We start from the raw sequence: 19,939 nt of genomic DNA on the forward strand, positions 1-19,939 counted from the left end.
CAAAACACGTGTAACAAGAAAACACGTTGAACGCAAGACAAAAATTTATCTATGAAATATTCAATATTATAGATCCTATTGTCAAAAAGCCACGAGGATAAAAGCGTGACGAACAACGGAAAAGATTAATGATTAACCAAATAAAGGAATCAATGTCAATTCATGAAATAGTAGGGGGAGCAAAAGGAATCAAGAATACAAGACATGAACGTTAGGGGTCTTTTTTCTTGGATACAAACATATATTCGGGGAGGCAAAAATTGAACACATGGCCTCGGGTGCAGATATTATAGAAATGTTTTATTGGTTAGCAGATGACCAATGAATGCATAATCTTTAACTCTTGGATTTGATATCAAAGGTGAAGCATAAATGAATGTGTTTTTAGTATTTTAATCTCAATTATTGATGTATTAAACAGAATATTGGATGACAATAGACACGCAAAAATTAACGTTTTGACCCACTTATGACTACATAACCTCGGATGCGAAAATTAATGCACTAAACAACTTGAACTACAAGTCAGTTGTAATTATTAGAGTAAACTTTTATCAATGTGAAAGAGGGAGGAAAAAGATTCCAAGGTTGTCGAGACCTTTTACAGACATTGACAAAATCAGAAACTTCGAGTGATGTGGTTTTGGGTAACAATTTGGTCTTGTCAAACATAGTAGTTGAGTCTCTTCTTTGTCGTCGCAAAACAATTAAAACAATTAACAAATTTTGTCCCACATGGAGCCCCTGGTCAATCACCGCTGTAATCCAATAACATGGTTCGTGTAACTTAGGTGACAAGAATTACCCAACAAAATTTTACAGTTCAATTTAAAAATTATACTAGTTTCAATCAAATAATGTTTTGAAGGAAAGAAGTTTTGGCAGGACTGTCTAATTAAAACAATTTTTACGGAGGTAAAGTAGAACTAAAGTATAAAGAATTCTTTGTTTTTGTGAGAAGTGCCCTATAAATGATGTAATCGACACCCATATTGAAGTATTTCTTGTTTTGAAGATGTAAAAGATGCAAAGCTCCTAGTGGAGTGAGAGGGTTCATTGTTTCTTTCTAATACTTGCATGTCATTCTAGCTGAATTTTTGGAATTCAAGATCTAGAACGATTTATATGGTATACCTGTTAACGTATTATAATAATGTGAATATTTGATTGACACTATAACCAGTCAATTTTAAAAATCTAGTCGTCCGTTCATATTGCAACATGTGAGTTGGTTATACCACGTGATTATATTTTAATATTGCATAATAAGTTTTTTGAGATCTGATGGTCTTGCAATCAATTAGTGTAAATATAGTACAGATGGCATCAAAGGCCAGGTCCATATATTCACAATTTTTCTCTGTCTAACAAACTTGCATTGTGAGTGAAAAAAATTTGTTCCTCTAAAATAAGGGGGGGGTGTATTCAAGTGGGAATTTGAGAGATTTTAATAGATTCATAAATTCATGAATTTTATGGAGTTTAACTGATTTGTAGAGACTTCATGTAAAATTTTGATTAAATTCCCTCGAAATCTCATAGGAAGATGTGAGATTTGTGGATGCTTAAAATACACTACTAAATCTCTCCAATTCCCTCTAATTCCTCAACTTTTTCAAATTCTTTATATTCAAATTCTAATTTAATACACTCAGATTTCTAAGGATTTTAATAAACTATCTTAAAATCTTGATTAAATACACATTAAATTTTAGAGAATCACTTAAAATCCTGATTAAATACCCCTAGATTTATTAAAAGAATTAAAATCCCATATGAATACACCCCCCTAAGCTTTGACCTACTAACTAATTATCATCTTAATTAGAAACGCATTTACCATAATTATGATTTAGTCAATTTCCCAAAAACATGAAAGCTACATACCAACTCTCACCTTCTCTTTTGATCCTGTCTATTGATGTAGCAGCTTGCAATAGTAAGCTACCAACTCCAGCCTCTCTCTCTCTCTCTCTCTCTCTCTCTCTCTCTCCACAAATCTCCTCTATAAATTTCATCAATCCAACCAAAGGATTCAGCAAACCAAAATATTCAAATTTCAAGTCTTTCTTCGTCTCCAAGAAACTACATCATGGCTCAGTCTATGAGCTTCCTTTTAGCCCTTTCTCTTCTTGCATTATTTCCACTATGTTTGTGTGACAAAACCCCTGGTGGGTATCTCTACCCACAGTTCTATGACCACTCCTGCCCCAGAGCAAAACAGATAGTCAAGTCCGTTGTTGCAAAAGCCGTTGCAAGAGAAGCCCGAATGGCGGCTTCTTTGCTCAGACTGCATTTCCATGACTGTTTCGTGAAGGTCTCCGATCACAAAAACTTCTAATTACACATTTTATGTGACCGAGGCACTTATAAATTGTGTTGCTAACTATTTTGCAGGGTTGTGATGCATCACTTCTGCTGGACAGTAGCCAGAACATAATCTCCGAAAAGAGGTCTGTCCCGAACCAGAATTCAGCGCGAGGGTTCGAAGTGATCGAAGAAGTCAAGTCTGCATTGGAGAAGGAGTGCCCCAGCACTGTGTCTTGTGCTGATATTTTGGCTCTTGCTGCTAGAGACTCAACTGTTCTGGCAAGTTTTAGCTCTTTTTGTATGTTGCATGGGTGTGACAAAAGCTTAAACTCTATGCTGACTGTCCATTGTTGCATAATATTTCAGACCGGGGGGCCAAGCTGGGAGGTGCCACTAGGAAGAAGAGATTCAATTGGAGCAAGTTTGAGTGGCTCCAACAACAACATCCCAGCCCCAAACAACACATTCCAAACTATTCTCACCAAGTTCAAGTTGAAAAAGCTCAACATTATTGATCTTGTTGCACTATCTGGTAAATTTTTTCCCAACACAGTATTTTGTATGTGACTATATTGTTTTGCAAAATATGGGTGTGGGTCCACCATTGAACCTGATTGAGCACTGATATTGATCTCCAACTTAACTTTTTAGGATAAAGTAAGAGAATTTCACATGGGTGGACTATAATTTTTCCTTTTACTGTCTATATTGGCTGAGTGATTGACTTTGTTTAAGTATCGTTAGGGTGGAGTGAGCCAATTTTTACTAAGGTGGGGTCGGTTAATTTTCACCAAATGATGAACTTTATAAGAATAGCACCAATAATTCATTTACCCAATTTTTGCATTATGTTGGAGCCCACCTAGGTTTGCTAGGTTGTGTTAAATCTTCCAAACGGATTTAGATGTCTGTTTATATCTCAAAAGACTTTGATGCTATTAGTAATCACCAACTTTTAATTTGTATCTACACAACTCCAACATGCAAAATCATAAAATTACCAAATATATGTTGGGTTCTATCTCAAAAGACTTTGGTGCCCTAAACTTTGCTTATGCAGGAAGCCACACCATTGGAAATGCCAGGTGCACCACCTTCAGGCAGAGGCTCTACAACCAGTCCGGCAACGGCCTGGCCGATTCCACCCTCGACCAGTCCTACGCCGCCCAGCTTAGAACGCGGTGCCCGAGATCCGGCGGGGATCAGAACCTGTTCTTCCTGGACTTTGTGAGCCCCACAAAGTTCGACAACAGCTACTTCAAGAACTTGCTGGCCTCCAAGGGACTTCTGAGCTCGGACGAAGTTCTGGTCACGAAAAGTGAGGTGTCGAAGAAGTTGGTGCAGCAGTATGCAGAGAACAACGAGCTTTTCTTTGAGCAGTTTGCGAAGTCCATGGTTAAGATGGGGAATCTTTCTCCGCTTACTGGGTCGATGGGAGAGATTAGGAAGCGGTGCAGGAAGGTTAACTCTTAGTTATGATTAAGGTTGTATAATTTTTGTATGCAGTTTTGCGTTTTTTTGTGTGTATTTTGTGCTTTCAAGGATAAATTGTGGGTATTATTATCCCATGATGTAATTTAGTGTTGGTGTATTTTAATGGAAATTGCACTAACTTTTCTTCATTTGTCAAACTTCTTTAATTCGTTTGGCTTTTTGGAATTTTACTTTAGTAGCCGTGGCCTGCTACCCACGCCTATTGCCACCTCTGTATCGGTGGTCTCCTCCGCAAACGCATGCCCGTGGTCTCGTCCATAGACACGTCGGCGACTTTAGCTTAGTAACTCAGTTTAGTTTTTGTGTTTCGTATACCGCTTAAATCGGGTTTGTGTTGTCCAGGCGATCTATTGTGGCCTTGCTATGGTTTTTATGAGGGTCTCAATGCTAGGTTTGTCGTGTCTTTCGTCTTTTGTTACAAATTTACTTCAAGATACTATTAATCAAGGTTTTAAAAAACGCTAGGCGCTAATTGGGCGGCGTGCTAGCGCCTAGCACCTAGGCGGGGTTTAGGCGGACGTCTAGGTGGATTTAGGTAAAAGTATTGCATATCTTGTAAATAAATGCATATTGACACTTACAAAAAATTATACTTGTATAAAATTCATAGATAAGATAATAAAATAATGATAAAATGCAAAAGAGTATCCAACAATGTCTCTCCAATAGATAGGATTTTTTTTTTTTAATGAATTAGATGGTATAAGATGAAAGTTTATTACTTAATAAATATTTTTTAAATATTATTTATTATATAGTGAATGAACTTAAAAAAATGTAAATGTGTAAACGTTGTGGTTTGTAGTCTGTAAAAAGGGAGGTGGGGAACACTACACCAAAAAGGGATGTGGGGCACACCACACAATATTCGATGTATGTTATCTATGATTAGAAGTTAATTAATTTAAAAAAAACAAAAAAAACAAAAAGTGGAGTGGTCATGTCTGTCACGTGGGGGAGTGGGAATAGAGAGACTGATTTCTATCTTCTTCTTCCTTTCATCTTCTTGAAACACAGAAGGCAGAACCAGAACAAGAACACAGCTCTCTGGAACAACAAAATGTCTAAAAGGCCCAGACCGCCTAGGCCGCCCAAGCACTGCCCAAGTTGCCTCCGCGCCCGCCTAATCCTCTTGTCGATTTTTATCTCGATTATGGGCTAATCGGAGCAGCTGGGCACCATGTAGCGCCTAAGCCGATTTTTAGAACATTGGTACTAATCCTAGTGGTCTATTATGGAAACCGTATAGGTGTTTAAAACAGTATGAAGCATTTCTGAATCATGAAATTCGTCAACAAAGAATATGTACTCATTTGCCAACTCTGGTACTTGTTGTTCTTAGTAATAAAACACTCTCATCGCTTTTGTTAAAGAAATGTCTTTGAACACTTATTTTATGCAATTAGATCATATTTAACTATCAAATATGCGTCGACACTAAATGCCTATAGGTACTGAAGAAAAATCGCATCTAATGAGATTCATGACTTAGGACTAAAGAATTGATAAGCATGAGGATTGAGGTCGATTAAGATTTTAAGATAAAAACTCACATGAAACAATTTGATGTACCATGAGAAAAAATTTCATAAAAAGGCCCATGCAAGAAAAAAAGAGAAAAACTTCGGTCGGAAATTTGAAACACATTAATATTTTGTGTACTACTTACCTCGAGTTAGTATAATTTATAAAAACATAAATGTAAGCATTGCCATAGTGCTGGACTATGCAAGACTAGGATGTGAACATGATATTATCACAGAGTAACTTTTTTTTTATTCAGTTTTAGATAGGGGTACAACTTGGGTTAGGCCAATTTGAACCCGTTCATATCCAACTGAACAAGTGGGTTTTTTTAGTTATAACCAACCCGAACCTAATCCAATTTCAACCCGTTCATTGATTGGGTTGATCATTTGTTCGTTTATCCCCAACCCAACCCAACCCTACTAAACAAACCCAATCTAACCAGATTATAACTCATATCAATTAATGCTCATACTACACCCAAGTGAGCTAAGTCCAAAAACCAACGTCATTTCTAATATTTTTTTAATAAATTACCCCTTATAATTACTTAAGTTTTTAGAGAATAAGAGGCTTTGATTAGTCAACTCATATTCGTAGTATCTAAATCCTAAAGCTTTATTGTCACATCTCGGCCCGGGGCGAATCACTTCCCGAGCCCGCTCCACCACCGTAGCACGATATTGTCCGCTTTGGGCTTACCATTCCCTCACGGTTTTGTTTTTGGGAACTCACGAGCAACTTCCCAGTGGGTCACCCATCATGGGATTGCTCTAGCCCCCTTCTCGCTTAACTTCGGAGTTCCTACAGAACCCGAAGCCAGTGAGCTCCCAAAAGGCCTCGTGCTAGGTAGAGATGGGAATATACATATAAGGATCACTCCCCTGGGCGATGTGGGATGTCACAATCCACCCCCCTCAGGGGTCCGACGTCCTCGTCGGCACACACGCGGCCAGGGTTAGGCTCTGATACCAATTTGTCACATCCCGGCCCGGGGCGAATCACTTCCCGGGCCCGCTCCACCACCGTAGCACGATATTGTCCGCTTTGGGCTTACCATTCCCTCACGGTTTTGTTTTTGGGAACTCACGAGCAACTTCCCAGTGGGTCACCCATCATGGGATTGCTCTAGCCCCATTCTCGCTTAACTTCGGAGTTCCTATAGAACCCGAAGCCAGTGAGCTCTCAAAAGGCTTCGTGCTAGGTAGGAATGAGAATATACATATAAGGATCACTCCCCTGGGCGATGTGGGATGTCACATTTATGGTAGATTGATTTATGAAATTAAAGTTAGCTAGATTTGATGCTACTTGGCTTAATTTTTTTTAGGAATTTTTAGAAACTAATTTGCTACAAGGTTAAACTTGAAAAAGTTGGGCAACCCGAACCCAACTCAAGTAAACCCTAACCCAATTAAACCCGAGCCCAAATGAACCTGAATGAAACCCAACTCGAACCCGAACCCGTTCGAATTGTAAAAGTTGAGTTAGGATTGTGTTGACCTTCCAACCCGCCCAAGTTGCAACTCCCCTAGTTAACTATGTATCTACTCATCAACATGACAGTTAAATACTACATTATAAAAGACACAGAGTTGTATAAAATTAGGTATGCAGACCAACATTTTTCTTTGACGAATCTTTCAAGCATGTATTTTGAGGGTTAGTATTGTAATGTTTTCAAACATTGTAAAGTAGAAAGTTTTTTGTGTTGAACGTCCGTAATTTATTAATGAATTAGAAAGTTTTTTGTGTTGAACTTCTGTAATTTAGTAATAAATAATGTATCATTATATTTGTCTATTTGTCCTCTGAACTTGTATAAAGCTGTCAGTTTACCCATTGAACTTTAATTTTAGCTGATTACCCTCCTGAATTTTTATAATTAGTCATTTTTCTCATTGAACTTTAATTTTAGCTGATTACTCCCCTGAATTTTTATAAATAACTAATTTCGTCCTTGACGCTAGATTTTAAAATGTTTTATCTGATTACACAGACAACACATGACAACCATATGGGGACAAAAAAAATGTAAATCTAACGCTAGGGGGGGAATTGGCTATTTATAAAATTTTAGGGTTAATCAGATAAAGTTAAAGCTTAGAGGGGAAATTAGCTAATTATAAAAGTTCATACGGATAATCGGCTAAAATTAAAGTTTAGCGAGAAAATTGACAACTCAATACAAATTTGGAAGGACAAACCGAAAATTACGTATTCTCGTATAAATAATACGTTGATATGTTTTGATATTAAATAGTATCTACCAATTATATCCGCTACTTATTTGGCAGGAAAACTAATGAAAAATCCATAAAAACTTTAGTTTTAATAAAAAAATGACAAATAAAGGTGTAGTGAATAGTACCAGGGAAAGGTAAAAGGGAAAATTTATTTAAACCCACATAACCTCTCTTTATACCCAACTTATTCTCTACACCCATATTATTTTTAATTATACTCTCAATATCTCTTTAAACCTAAATTTACTACCTAAACTACCCATTCAAAAAATAAAAAAATCAAACTCAAAGCATACGTTCTCTCCTCTAAAGTTTTTACCTTCCGACGTATCCGTTGCATTTTCTTTCAATCTTCCATCGCTTTGCAAGAACACACCACTCTTAGCATCAAACACAAATTTATCAGAATTTAGAACTGTTGAACTGTCCATGTGGACAATAACAAGCATAAACAATCTTGGGGACTAGGTTTTGAATCTTTTGAAGCCAAAACCGAATTCAGACAAGTTAGATAAGAGAAACAACATGCTATTATCCAATTTATATGAACCCAGAATGGTAGATTAATCGTGCCAAATTTTCGAACAAGAGCTAGGCAAGTTTCGGAAGCGAGAAGAATAACAGACAAAAATAGGAAACCAGTATTGAAATGGTTCAAATGAATGAAGTTACTACGAAATAAAGCTAGGATTTTAAAGTTTGGAGATTAAAAAGCAACACAACTGACCAAATCACAGTTTATAAAAGGTTTAGAAACTGAATCTATCACATTCCCACTCTAAACATAATCTCCAATTAGGATTCTTTTACCTAGAATAGTTTCCAACTGTTTGTATAAATGACACGCCCGACCCTAATATTCACCAAACATCAGGGTAGGCATGTGTTGGCCAACACCCAAAGGTGACAAAACCATATTAGGATGCATGCGAACTAAAAACAATTAACCGACATAAATAAAACTTGTAAATTTAATTATAATAAATATGCAATTGTGGATCGTGTTCAGAGCATACAACTAATCTGAGACACTAAAAATGAATAGTATAATATTGAATGAACAAAATGATGGGTCCTACACCAAGAGGACTCGAAGATGCTGATGCATGAGTGCCTTGACACCGATATTGTACACCTTGATTCTAAATCCTAAGGGGGTGCAAAACAAAAATGAAATGACCAAGTTGATATATAAGTAGTAATAAAACAGTTAATCTTTAACGTACTAACCCCCAGGTTTAAAAAACTTGTATAGCATAATAAGTAATAGGTTTTTCCGAAAACCCTAGCATGCCATAAAACCTTTCATAAAACATATATCGTATATAGGTTGCTTAGTAGTAGTAGCATGAGGCATATATATAACTTCATTCGTCCGAAGGCATTACATCTCCCGGCCAAAGCCACAATCAATATCTTCCAACCAAAGCCATCTACAAACGCCTGGCCGAAGCCAATATATAAGTGTCATTCGCTCGTAGGCACCAACCAAACACCCGACCGTAGCCAATATAAATATCTTATGCCCGTAGGCACCAACCAACGTTGAGCCGTAGCCAATATAAATATCTTCCGCCCGTAGGCACCAACTAAATGCCCAACCGAAGCCACCTATAAATGCTCGGCCGAAGCCATATATAAGTATCATTCACCTGTAGGCAGTATCATTCGCCTGTAGTCAAATTGTATGAATAACCACTAAGTAAGTACATAAAAAGATTAACGTAATATTTCTAATATATATATATATATATATATATATATATATATATATATCTTAATCGGAGTTCAGTAGCTAGAACATCATATCGTAAGACCACGTTCACAAGTATGTATATAGTCATCAATCATATATACTGCAAGGAATGTAAAGTCGATAAAGCATGATATTTCATAAAGCGTAAAACCAATTTACTCATAAATGTTTCATAAAACTTAACCAATAAATCATGCTTTTCATGTATGCATTTCTACTAGTAAAATCATGCATTTTAGAAGGGGTCCACTCACAGATACTTCGCCATTGAAGAGCTGTGCAAACTAGAGATGATGGAAACGCCATAAACAATTACACCTAAGCACATAAAGGTACCAATTAATAAAACTCTACCATAACGATTGAATTTCAGGAAACAGACGACATAAATAGATTCAAGACGTCGAATTACCCTAAGAGAGGTCCCAGGCAAAAATCCAAAAAAGTCAACCAAAAGTCAACGTTGATCGGTTAACGATCAACGTTGATTGAGAAGTCAATGGTCCAATCAACAATCAACAAGTTGGATCCGGTCAACGGGTCAGGTCAATAGTCATGGGTCGTGGGTCGGGTCGGTTGGGTTTCTAACTAGGTTAGGCTGGGTTCCAAACTGGGTTTTGGCCCGAGTACAATTGGGTTAGGCCTAGTTACACATGGGTTTGTGGGCCAGCTACATTATATAAGGGTTGGGCTGAGGGATGTTGGGTTGGGCTAGGTAATTAGGTTGGGCTGGGTGTTGGGTTAGATTGGGTTTAAGGTAATCAGGTTTGGGCCAGGAAGCTGGGTTGGGGGTGCACGAGTCGGGTCAACCCGATTTTCAGGCCATGGGTCAGCCGGTCTCCACGAAGTAGAATGTTGGAGCTTTGAAGCTTTAGTCAACCCAAAACTCCACAATTACCCGTCATACCATAGACCAAAATGAAGCTACAGAGGAGAGGAAATATTTTGTACCTATCATGTGGCCAGAAAACGGCCTACAAGTCTCGGACTCCCTCGCCGGAAACCGGGAAGTTCTTCCCTAAGCCGTTTCTGCATTTAACAAGTATAAACCACTTAAAATCTACCTTAATCAAACCCTAAGCACAACCCAAATGAGTCTAAGCACCTACCTACTACGAGAGTGTGTAGGGAAAACTAGAAACAGCGACTTCACCACTGCAAGAGGTCTACAGATTTGGCATGGGGTTGAGACAACAAGGTTCAGACGGTGGTGTAGGTCTGATGAGGTAGTGTCGTCGTTGACAGTTCGTTGTGTGAGGTGTGGTGAGCTCGGAGAGAGAAAAAGAGATGAGGGAGAGACATAGAGAATAGATAAAGTGAGGGGGAAAGAAAGAGAGTGTCACAATGAGGGGGAGAAAGGAAGAACAAGTGGGCTGGGGGACAAACTCAAAGGGTGGCACCCCCTTGGGCACACCAATTAAGGCCATAAAGCAACATCTCAAACAAATATCCCACAACCAAAGTGAAAATTACTAATTTACCCTTTCGATTCGTCAAATTCGGGACGGGTTGTTACAATAAATCCTTGTATTCACTGTATCAATAAAATCACCAATTCTACAATTTCACAGACATAACCAAAAAATATTATTACATCTCCAACAAAAGCATATAAAATTTGCCTATCAAGCTGAACCAAGAGAGGCACGAACAAGCGTGCGAAGAAAAAAGAAACATTTTACCGATGATCTTCTAGTCTGCCACTTTTACTTTGTCTAGATTCTAATGAGTTTATACCTTCAAATCTTACAAACGGAATTAATGTAGAATTAATTGAAAAACAAAACTTGCACAAATCGAAAATAACTTATTTTATCTGAGAGAATCCTAGTATTTTAGGCAAAATAGAACATAAGAGAAAGATTGTGTGAGAGTAATATAAGGTGTGGGTTTATTGATAAATTTTAGTTTTATAGTTAATTTTATCTTGTACTTTATGGTAATTATGCAATAAGGTAAAAAAGAAACTTCACATTTAAAATTTAAGTTGGGTGTAAAAAGAGGTTAGGTGAGTTCAGATAAAATTTTTCAAAGTAAAAATTTGATTTTTCGTTAAAATTAAACAGTACTAAAGTGTTTCATTAAAATTCTCTTATTTGACACCACATGGATAGTCAGTCCTTCAATAAAGAACGGATATCTCGTACAAAGAGGAACGTGATGCTCTTGGGCCTAAAAACGGATTTGGGCTCGTAAGCGATTTTTACTTCACAAAGCCCAAACTTAAGCCTTCGTCCCTGTAGGGTTTAAGCCTGCAGGCTTCTTCGGGTTACTCCCACTCGCGCCATACCAGTCATTCTCTCACTCTTCTCAGAGCTTCAAAGCCATGGACGCTCCAACCTTCTGAAATTCTATGCTCCTCCCACAACCGCCATGCTCAGATAACTTCCTCAAATTCCTAAAATCGCACTCCCGACCCCAGCAAAATGAGATATTTACGATTCATTTCCCCACATTTTTCCCGCATTCAAAAAACCCTAAACCCCCAAAATCCTAATCCCATTTCATCTCTCCAATCGAGACCCCAGATTTTCTCTCATGTAGTGTACAATTACACCACCGCTGCACCGGAGCAAAGGGCGCCGCCGTCCGAGGCAGTGTCGGCGATCGCGGACGAGATCTCGGGCCTCACCTTGCTCGAAGTCTCGGACCTAACGGAGGTTCTGAGGGAGAAATTGGGCGTGAAGGAGATGCCGGCGATGGTGATGATGATGCCCGGGATGGGATTCGGCGGCTTGAGAGGACCCGGCAAGGGCGGAGCGGGGGCGGCCAAAAGCGAGGAGAAGGCCGAAAAGTTGGTGTTTGATGTAAAGCTCGATTCTTTCGATGCTGCCGCGAAGATCAAGGTGATTAAGGAGGTGAGGACGTTTACGGATTTGGGGCTGAAGGAGGCCAAGGACTTGGTGGAGAAGGCACCTACGCTGTTGAAGAAGGGGGTTACGAAGGAGGAGGCCGAATCGATTGTTGCCAAGATGAAGGAAGTTGGTGCCAAAGTTTCTATGGAGTGAGGTAATTTCTGCAATTCTGCTCCTGCGTTTTGTGATTTTGAATTTGAATGTGTGGTGTGCATTATAGTTTGGCATTAGGAGCTATAAACCCTTTTTGAGCTTTTCATTGTTTTTCGGATATCGTTAAACCCAAGAAAGTTTTCGTATGTTTACAATTCCAGTTTTCGTAGTATGATTAGCAAAAATGCGGGAAATGATGAATTTGTCAATGGGGCTTAACAAAGCTGCTTGCTTGATTTTTCACATTAATGAAAGTTATGAAACCTCTCGGCTATTGTTCCTTTGTAAAGGTCACCGAGACTTTAAGGATGCTATATAAGCACTATGAGTTTCAAGTCGTGTCCCGAATCCCGTTTTCATCCAGTCTCTAAATAGTAAATAGATTTCCTTTGTATCTGGGGCTTTATATCATGACTTTGTTGGGGAGCTGGAGAATGTCATGGAAGAATTAGTAGGAAAATCTGTGCTTACCTTGGAAAATAATTTGAGTTAGTGGTTTGTTAGGTACATCATACATCATTGGAAGTGGCTTATTAAATGATAAATGGGCACAAATATGCAAGATCTATATATATTTTAGTGTAGAATGATATTGGTTGCCCAATTGTAGCACGTCCAAACGTGCATACGGCTACACACGCAGTTTTGCAGCACACACATAAGCACACAATCGTGTCATCTAAGCAGCCAAATTACTTGTCCAATGGTTTCAGGAAATGGCTTTTGACAGCACTTGTTATCCTTGCACGTTACCGCACTCTTTTCTGGTTCGTTGTGGTTATGCAACTTCAATACCTAACGGTGTGCATTTTCTTTTGGTGACTCTCTAGGAGGAGAGAAGCGCGAAGAAATTCAAGGCTCGGGTAGCAAGGATTGTTAAAATGTAGAGTAGCAAAATAGTGATTCATCACAGTGGAAATGCAGTTTACCTAGTCTATTAGAAGACTACTGGAGATCTTCATGATGCAAGGCATTCATTTTTTTGAAAGCATTCAATGATAGAGCTGCTTTAGATATCTTTCTTTGAGTTAGAATAATGTATCTGCAGAAGTTTTGTTCGATTTGTTACAATCAGTCCTATTGGCTACTTCATTACGTTTATTTTCCCAACTGTTGTAGACCTAGCATTTCATAAATGGATTCACAAAGTTGAGTTTATGATTTGTACGTTGCCAAATTATGTAAACTTCCAGGAACAGTTTAACTTCTTGCATACAACTTGATCGAATTGAAAGAAATGTCATTGACTTTGTAGACCTTCTCATGCAGCAGTTCATGTCTCAACAACTCCGCTTTTATCTTATTTCCGAGGGGTATAAAAATTGGCAACATCAGATCGTACTCGTTACCAGCTATGTCATACACTCTGTCATGATGCCTTGTTTAGGATCTTCATATGGTTTCAACGACTGCAAGACATGCCTTTCTGCGTCATAATTCTTCAGCCTTAGTAAGTCTTGCGTCACGTCACCATGTGCCAACTGCTTCTCAAAAGGCTTTCTGTGTATTTGAATCGGGTATTGGATGCTTGGGACTGGTGGGATTGCTGGGGGGACGTAGCTGTCAAGTTCATAATAAGATCGCGGTTCCAGTTTTGGTTTTTTGTGTGCAGCAGCAATGGTTTGTTGGGATTTCAGGGCTTGGGAGCTGCAGGTTCTTGAAATTGAATCGAATGTTTGAGGCTTGGCCCAGTTGCTATTGGTGGGAGATCATGAGGGACATTGCTGCTAACTCCCTCCAACAATCCATGCGCCCCAGCGATGGCTTCGTGGGTTTGCAGGGCAGCATATGAGCCTGCCGGATTTTGAAATTGTTTCGGGTGCAGGAAGCTTGCGAATGGTGGGAGATCAATAAAGACAGAGTTGTGAATCCCATAGTGCGAACCTAGGCCTCGTTCTTGTGGCTGTTGGGGCATGCCTTGTTGCACTGCAATGGCTTCATGGGCATGTAGGGCAGCAGGTTGTTGATCATGTGGGGCTGAAGATTCCTGGCATTGAAGAAAGCTTTGTTCTTGTTGTGCAGTAACAGCTTCTCGTCCCTGTACGGCTGCTGCAAATTCTTGTTGAATTTCCAATAATCGTTGCTCGATCTTTCGATGTACATCAAGATTGTTTCGTCTCAAGCCTTTCAACTCATCGCCGGAGGAGTCTGAATCCAAAAGCAGGCTTTGTGTAAGAAAGAGCTAAAACAGTCTCTATTTCCGCTATCAACACATCATCATCAGTCCTTGTTATACTTGTGTCTGTACTAAACCTGTTATAACCAACAAATATGTATTAACAAATTGACAGCAGCGTCACTCTTATGTACGGCTAATAGAGAGACATATTGACGTTAGAAAAATGAGAATTTTAACGAAAAATTTCTGATATTGTTCACTTTAATAAAAAATTATATTTTTACACTAAAAAATCAATTTTGGTATTATTCATTTTATCCTTTATAACCAAGCTGCACCAGCACAAGGCAGTTGTTGTTAGAGCCCTGCCGGGTGCTGCTGTAGTCGAAATCATCAAACTCTATAAATCTGCCGTGATATACAAATGTCACCGGCGTCCAAGTGGCTGGGGAAACCGCCACCGCCGATGCCGGATTCCCCACCGTCCGTACGATATTTCAAGTCCCAGACTGTGGAGTCTCCAATCTTCCAACTTACAAGTCACCGCTGCTCGATTGGAGGTAAAATAAAAAATAAAAAATCCATCATCGGTTCTCCTGCAAACACTAACTTTTTTTTTGTTTTTTGTTTTTTGATATTTTCACCAGGAAACCAAAAGGGTTCCGCTTTTTCAATGCATTTGTAATTGGGTTGCTTTCAATATGGGTTTTTTTTGGTGGTTTGTTTGCTGAAGAATGTTATGAGTGAACTAAAACCATAAAATCATATGGCTGTTGAGAAGATATGTTGATACAATCCTTGCTATCAGTTTTATGTGTTGCAATCGAAAACCAGTTTTTTCTCCGATTTCGGCCGCTTATTTAGTTTTTCTTGGTGCAATGATGTTTAGAGGAAATTCAAATGGTTTTAGAAGGTAGGGAGTAGTTAACTTTATGGTAACCTACAGGTTATAGCAACATTGTGATTTTGTCAGGTATCTATGTGTCTAGTAAAACCAAGACTGCATCTTCAAACTCCTCTTCATCAAACTCGATCGTATTCTAGGCTTTACGGTCTGCTTCGTATCTTACCTTAAATTGATAGTGTCTGTAGTATTCCGTTCTTAGTTCGTTTGGCTCGCTTAGTAAATCATTTCATGCTAGAGGTTACTTATTCTGTTTATTTATATAGCTAGTGCTAAAGATAAACCAGGATAATGTCGTGGAAGAATTGGAAGGAAAATAACTTGAGTTGGTGGTTTGTTGGGCGCATCATTGGCAGTGGCCTTTTGAATAACGGACATAAATGAGCTATATTTCTATTTTTGCTTGGAATGATACCAGTCGCGCTGCCGCACCTCATAAAAATGTGGCTCACCTAACCAGTTAACCTTGAAATAGTATCACCTAAGCGGCGCAATTAAATAGCAGCTAAACAGCCGAATCACTAGTCAATGGTTTCAGGCAAGTTTAGGACTTGAATATCATTATCATTGCACCTTTACCCCCTGTTTTCCTTTTTTTTCTGGTTCAATATTGTTATGCAACTTCAATAACTGACTTTCATGATGCAATCTTCAATAGAACTGATTTGCTCCTCTTTTTTTGAGTTAGAATAATATATCTGCAGAAGTTTTGTTTCGTTTTTTAACAGTCAGTCCTTTCATCTAATTCATTACTTTCATCAGCTGTTGTACATCTAGCATTTTTGATAAATGTGTTCACAAAATTGAAATTAATTAGATGAACTTTTCATGTTTCTTCGAACCAAATTCATGTCTATTGGAAGGCACTTTCTTCCTTAATTCAAGGGATTAATCATCTCCCTTAATTCAAGGGGATGTTATTTTATTATTTCCTAAGCCAGACAACTTCCTTAATTCAAGGGATTAATCATCTCCCTTAATTCAAGGGGAGGTTATTTTATTATTCCCTAAGCCAGACAACTTCCGTAATTCAAGAGTGCTTTCTTCCTTAATCAACTCCCTTAATTCAAGGGGATGTTATTTTATTTTTCCCTAAACCAGTTGTTGTGGTGTAAAGCAAGAGGTTAATCCTCTTATATATTGTTGTACAATTGTAAAAGAACGCACAAGAGAAATATAATTCAATCCTTGAAAATCAATATGGTATCAGAGCAGGAAAATTAACCTGCGTCTGCTATACTGCTATCCGAGCGTGTTCAATCCTCAAAATGTCTGAAGACAATCCGCTGATATCCGAAGCTGAAAGCTCACAGGAGCCTTCCTCCATGAACGTGCATGAGGTGGACGTCAACCCAAATCAAAGATTAAGCTCAGTCGTGTTGAATGAGTTTAATTACTTGCCTTGGTCGAGAGCTGTGTCTTTGGCGCTAGGTGGAAGGTCCAAGCTGGGGTTCATAAATGGAAGCTTCAAAATACCTGATGCTTCCTCACCAAACTATGAATCCTGGCTTAGCAAGGATCAGCTGGTTATGTCATGGCTTTTGAATTCCATGGATCGTAAATTAGCTGAAATATTCAGCTATTCAGAATCCTCGTACCAGCTATGGGAAGCGGTCAAGGAAATGTATGGCAGCCAAAACAATGTTGCATGGGTCTTCCAATTAAAGAAGGACATCTCCGATCTGCAGCAAGATGGCAAACCGTTTGTGCAACTCCTAGGAAGCATGAAAAGCATGTGGAATGAGTTGGAAATCTATCGCCCTCACACAACCGACGCAGCACTGCTACGAAAGAGAGCAGAAGAAGACAAGATATTTCAACTCTTGTCTAGTCTTGATTCAACGTATGAAGATCTTCGATGTCACATACTCATGAACACTGAGCTTCCTTCTTTCACCAGTGTGTGTGCGACGATTCAACGGGAAGAAGTAAGAAGGAAAGTCATGAACATAGGTACAACGACCAGTGTACCTGAGGCTAAGGCATATATACCAACGAAAAGAGGTACAAAGGAAAACATCCGAACTTGAAGTCTCAACACTGCAATAATATAGGTCACGTCAAAGACACATGCTGGATCTTACACCCAGAGTTAAAGCCTGAGTTCATGAAGGACAACAAGGGTGTGCAAAAGATGAACCGTGCTCCACATCGAGCGAATCATGCGTCTACCTCCACCTCCAATGGGCCAGATCCACTCAAGAACTTCACAGCGAATCCTGCTGAACTCATGAACGAGTTTATGTCGTATCTTCAAACCAAGAAAGGAGTTGCTGGAAGTGATCGTGCTGATAACATAGAAGAATGGAACTCGACGGCATTGCTCGGCAAGTTTGCAGGGTTCTTGGCAGACACGAGATCCATACCCCAAGAGGACATGCAAGGTATCATGAAAGCCTTTAAAACTGCTCTTAAAATAAATATGTTGCATGATTTTTGGGTTGTAGATTCGGGTGCCACAGATCATATGACCAACCATGTGTCTAAGTCTCAAAAATTTGAAAAATTTGCAAACCCTTCTCAAGTTTCAATTGCAAATGGTGAGAATGTAAAGGTCTTAGGGAAGGAAAAAATAAAATTAATGTCAGACAAAATTGAATCAATGGCTTTATATGTTCCTTCTTTCCCATTTCAACTTCTATCTGTGGGAAAGATCACAAATACCTTGAATTGCTTAGCCATTTTTTCTCCTCACAATGTTATCTTTCAGGATTGTGCCACCAAGAAGACGATTGGTGAAGGGTTTTATTTAGATGGTCTCTATTACATATCAAAGAGCAATCCGATAGGGTTTCAAGCCAAGCTCAACCACATTCAAGATAATCAATTGTGGCATCAACGTTTAGCTCATCCTTCTTCACCCATTTTGTCAACTCTATTTCCAAACTTAGGAAAGGATGATATTTCATGTGAAACATGTCACTTCTCTAAATCCACTCGACTATCTTTTAAATCTTCCTTGTCTAGAACTAGTAAGTGTTTTGAACTAGTTCATTCAGATGTATGGGGACCAACTAGTGAATCATTTGATGGCTATAAGTATTTTGTGATTTTTGTGGATGACTTTTCTCGAGTCACATGGTTATATCTCTTAAAGTCTAAGAATGAAGTTATGAAAGTTTGTAAGGACTTTCATAACCTTGTTAAAAACCATTTCTCCTCCCAAATTCAAACCTTAAGGTCTGACAATGGCACCGAATATATGTCCCATATCATGAAACAATATTTGAGCACTCATGGCATCATGCATCAAACAAGTGGTGTTGGAACACCTCAACAAAATGGTGTATCCGAACGCAAAAACCGTGACCTACTTGAAAAAACAAGAGCACTAATGCTACAAATGAATGTACCAAAGAGATTTTGGTCTCAAGGTGTTATGGCAGCTGCATATATCATCAATAGATTACCCAGCCGAGTCTTGGAATTCAAGTCTCCACTCGAGGTTATGAAAGGAAGGAAAATTGACCTCTCACATCTTAGAGTGTTTGGTTGCATCTGTTTTGTGCATATTCAATCTCTTCACAGAGATAAATTAGATCCTAGAGCTGCCAAATGTATTTTTCTTGGTTATTCCTCTACACAAAAGGGATATAAGTGTTATAATCCCCAATTAAGGAGATTGATTGTGTCCAAAGATGTGCGATTTCATGAAACTAACCCTTTTTTCAGCAAGTCAAGTGAACTCACAGCCCAAGGGGATGGCATCTTGGATGTGTTCCCACTACCAAGAATTGAACTGGATGAACCACATCAACACGAGCTCAGTTATGTCAACGTTGATGCTTCTCCCAATGAATATAGCAATGAAGGGTCTCATTTTGAGGATACACTGCATGACAATTGTGACAATGAAGATGATGCGAACGAGTGTGAAACAACGTTTCCAGCTCCTCGACGCAATCCAATGCGAGTTAGAAAAACTCCCACAAGACTTCAGGATTTTGTTATGTACAAACCCACACATCCCATCTCCAATTGTGTGTCATACAATGTTTTAAAGAACTCGCCTCAGGGCGCGCCTAGGGCGCCCTTGAGGCTGGGCGGAGAGGCAAACGCCTCAGTTTTGCTGGAGTAGGCGAAATGCTTCGCCGGAGACGCCGAGGCGGCGGAGGCGCGCCTCAAGGCGTCTGGACGTTTTTTTTTTTTTTTTTTTTTTTTTTTTTTAAAAACTATCCAAACCCAAAACGACGTCGTTTGGGTAAGGATTTTCAGTCTTCATCACCCACCATACCTTCGAATTCGACCCATTTCTGCCTCTGCCTTTTGCCATCTGCGACTCTGCCTTGCTTCTTCTACTCCATTTTTTGCCTTCTACGACTCTGCCTCTGCCTTGCCTTCTGCGACGCCGCCACGCCGCCATCACCCCGCCGCCGTCACCTCAGCGCCATCAGCCCAGCCCCAGCGCCGTCAGCAAGATCCCAAAGGTTAGGGTTTCTGAAATTAGGGATTTATTTTCTGGGGAAGGGGTTAATAGTTCTCTGGGGTTAATGGGGATTTAGTTTTCTAGCGAGGATCTTAAAGAAAAGTCCTCTGTAATAGTTTATAGTTCTCTGGGGCCGATGTTTTCTGGGG

The 19,939-nt window shown here is 39.2% G+C and overlaps 2 protein-coding genes across 2 annotated transcripts; both read left to right on the top strand.

The window, feature by feature from the left end:
• The first annotated feature begins 1,970 nt into the window (after positions 1 to 1,970).
• On the top strand, positions 1,971 to 3,932 carry LOC137709961 (Peroxidase superfamily protein). Its single transcript, XM_068448940.2, has 4 exons — positions 1,971 to 2,317; positions 2,398 to 2,589; positions 2,677 to 2,842; positions 3,371 to 3,932. The coding sequence occupies exons 1-4, from the start codon at positions 2,093 to 2,095 to the stop codon at positions 3,781 to 3,783; spliced, it is 996 nt and encodes a 331-aa protein (XP_068305041.2). The 5' UTR covers positions 1,971 to 2,092; the 3' UTR covers positions 3,784 to 3,932.
• Positions 3,933 to 9,057: 5,125 nt separating this feature from the next.
• Positions 9,058 to 13,499, top strand: LOC137731008 (Ribosomal protein L12 family protein). Its single transcript, XM_068470047.2, has 2 exons — positions 9,058 to 12,342; positions 13,172 to 13,499. Exon 1 carries the CDS (start codon positions 11,760 to 11,762, stop codon positions 12,339 to 12,341), a length of 582 nt encoding a protein of 193 aa, XP_068326148.2. The 5' UTR covers positions 9,058 to 11,759; the 3' UTR covers position 12,342; positions 13,172 to 13,499.
• The last annotated feature ends 6,440 nt before the right edge of the window (positions 13,500 to 19,939 follow it).

Source organism: Pyrus communis, chromosome 15, assembly GCF_041283825.1.
Source record: "Pyrus communis isolate YQ-2024b chromosome 15, ASM4128382v1, whole genome shotgun sequence".
Classification (NCBI taxonomy): Eukaryota; Viridiplantae; Streptophyta; class Magnoliopsida; order Rosales; family Rosaceae; genus Pyrus; species Pyrus communis.

Bases quoted from the DNA above. Each gene is read 5' to 3' on its own strand.
- LOC137709961 (XM_068448940.2), top strand. From the start codon at position 2,093: ATGGCTCAGTCTATGAGCTTCCTTTTAGCCCTTTCTCTTCTTGCATTA. The intron at 2,318-2,397 runs GTCTCCGATCAC...ACTATTTTGCAG, and splicing joins TCCATGACTGTTTCGTGAAG to GGTTGTGATGCATCACTTCT. The intron at 2,843-3,370 runs GTAAATTTTTTC...TTGCTTATGCAG, and splicing joins TGATCTTGTTGCACTATCTG to GAAGCCACACCATTGGAAAT.
- LOC137731008 (XM_068470047.2), top strand. From the start codon at position 11,760: ATGAGATATTTACGATTCATTTCCCCACATTTTTCCCGCATTCAAAAA.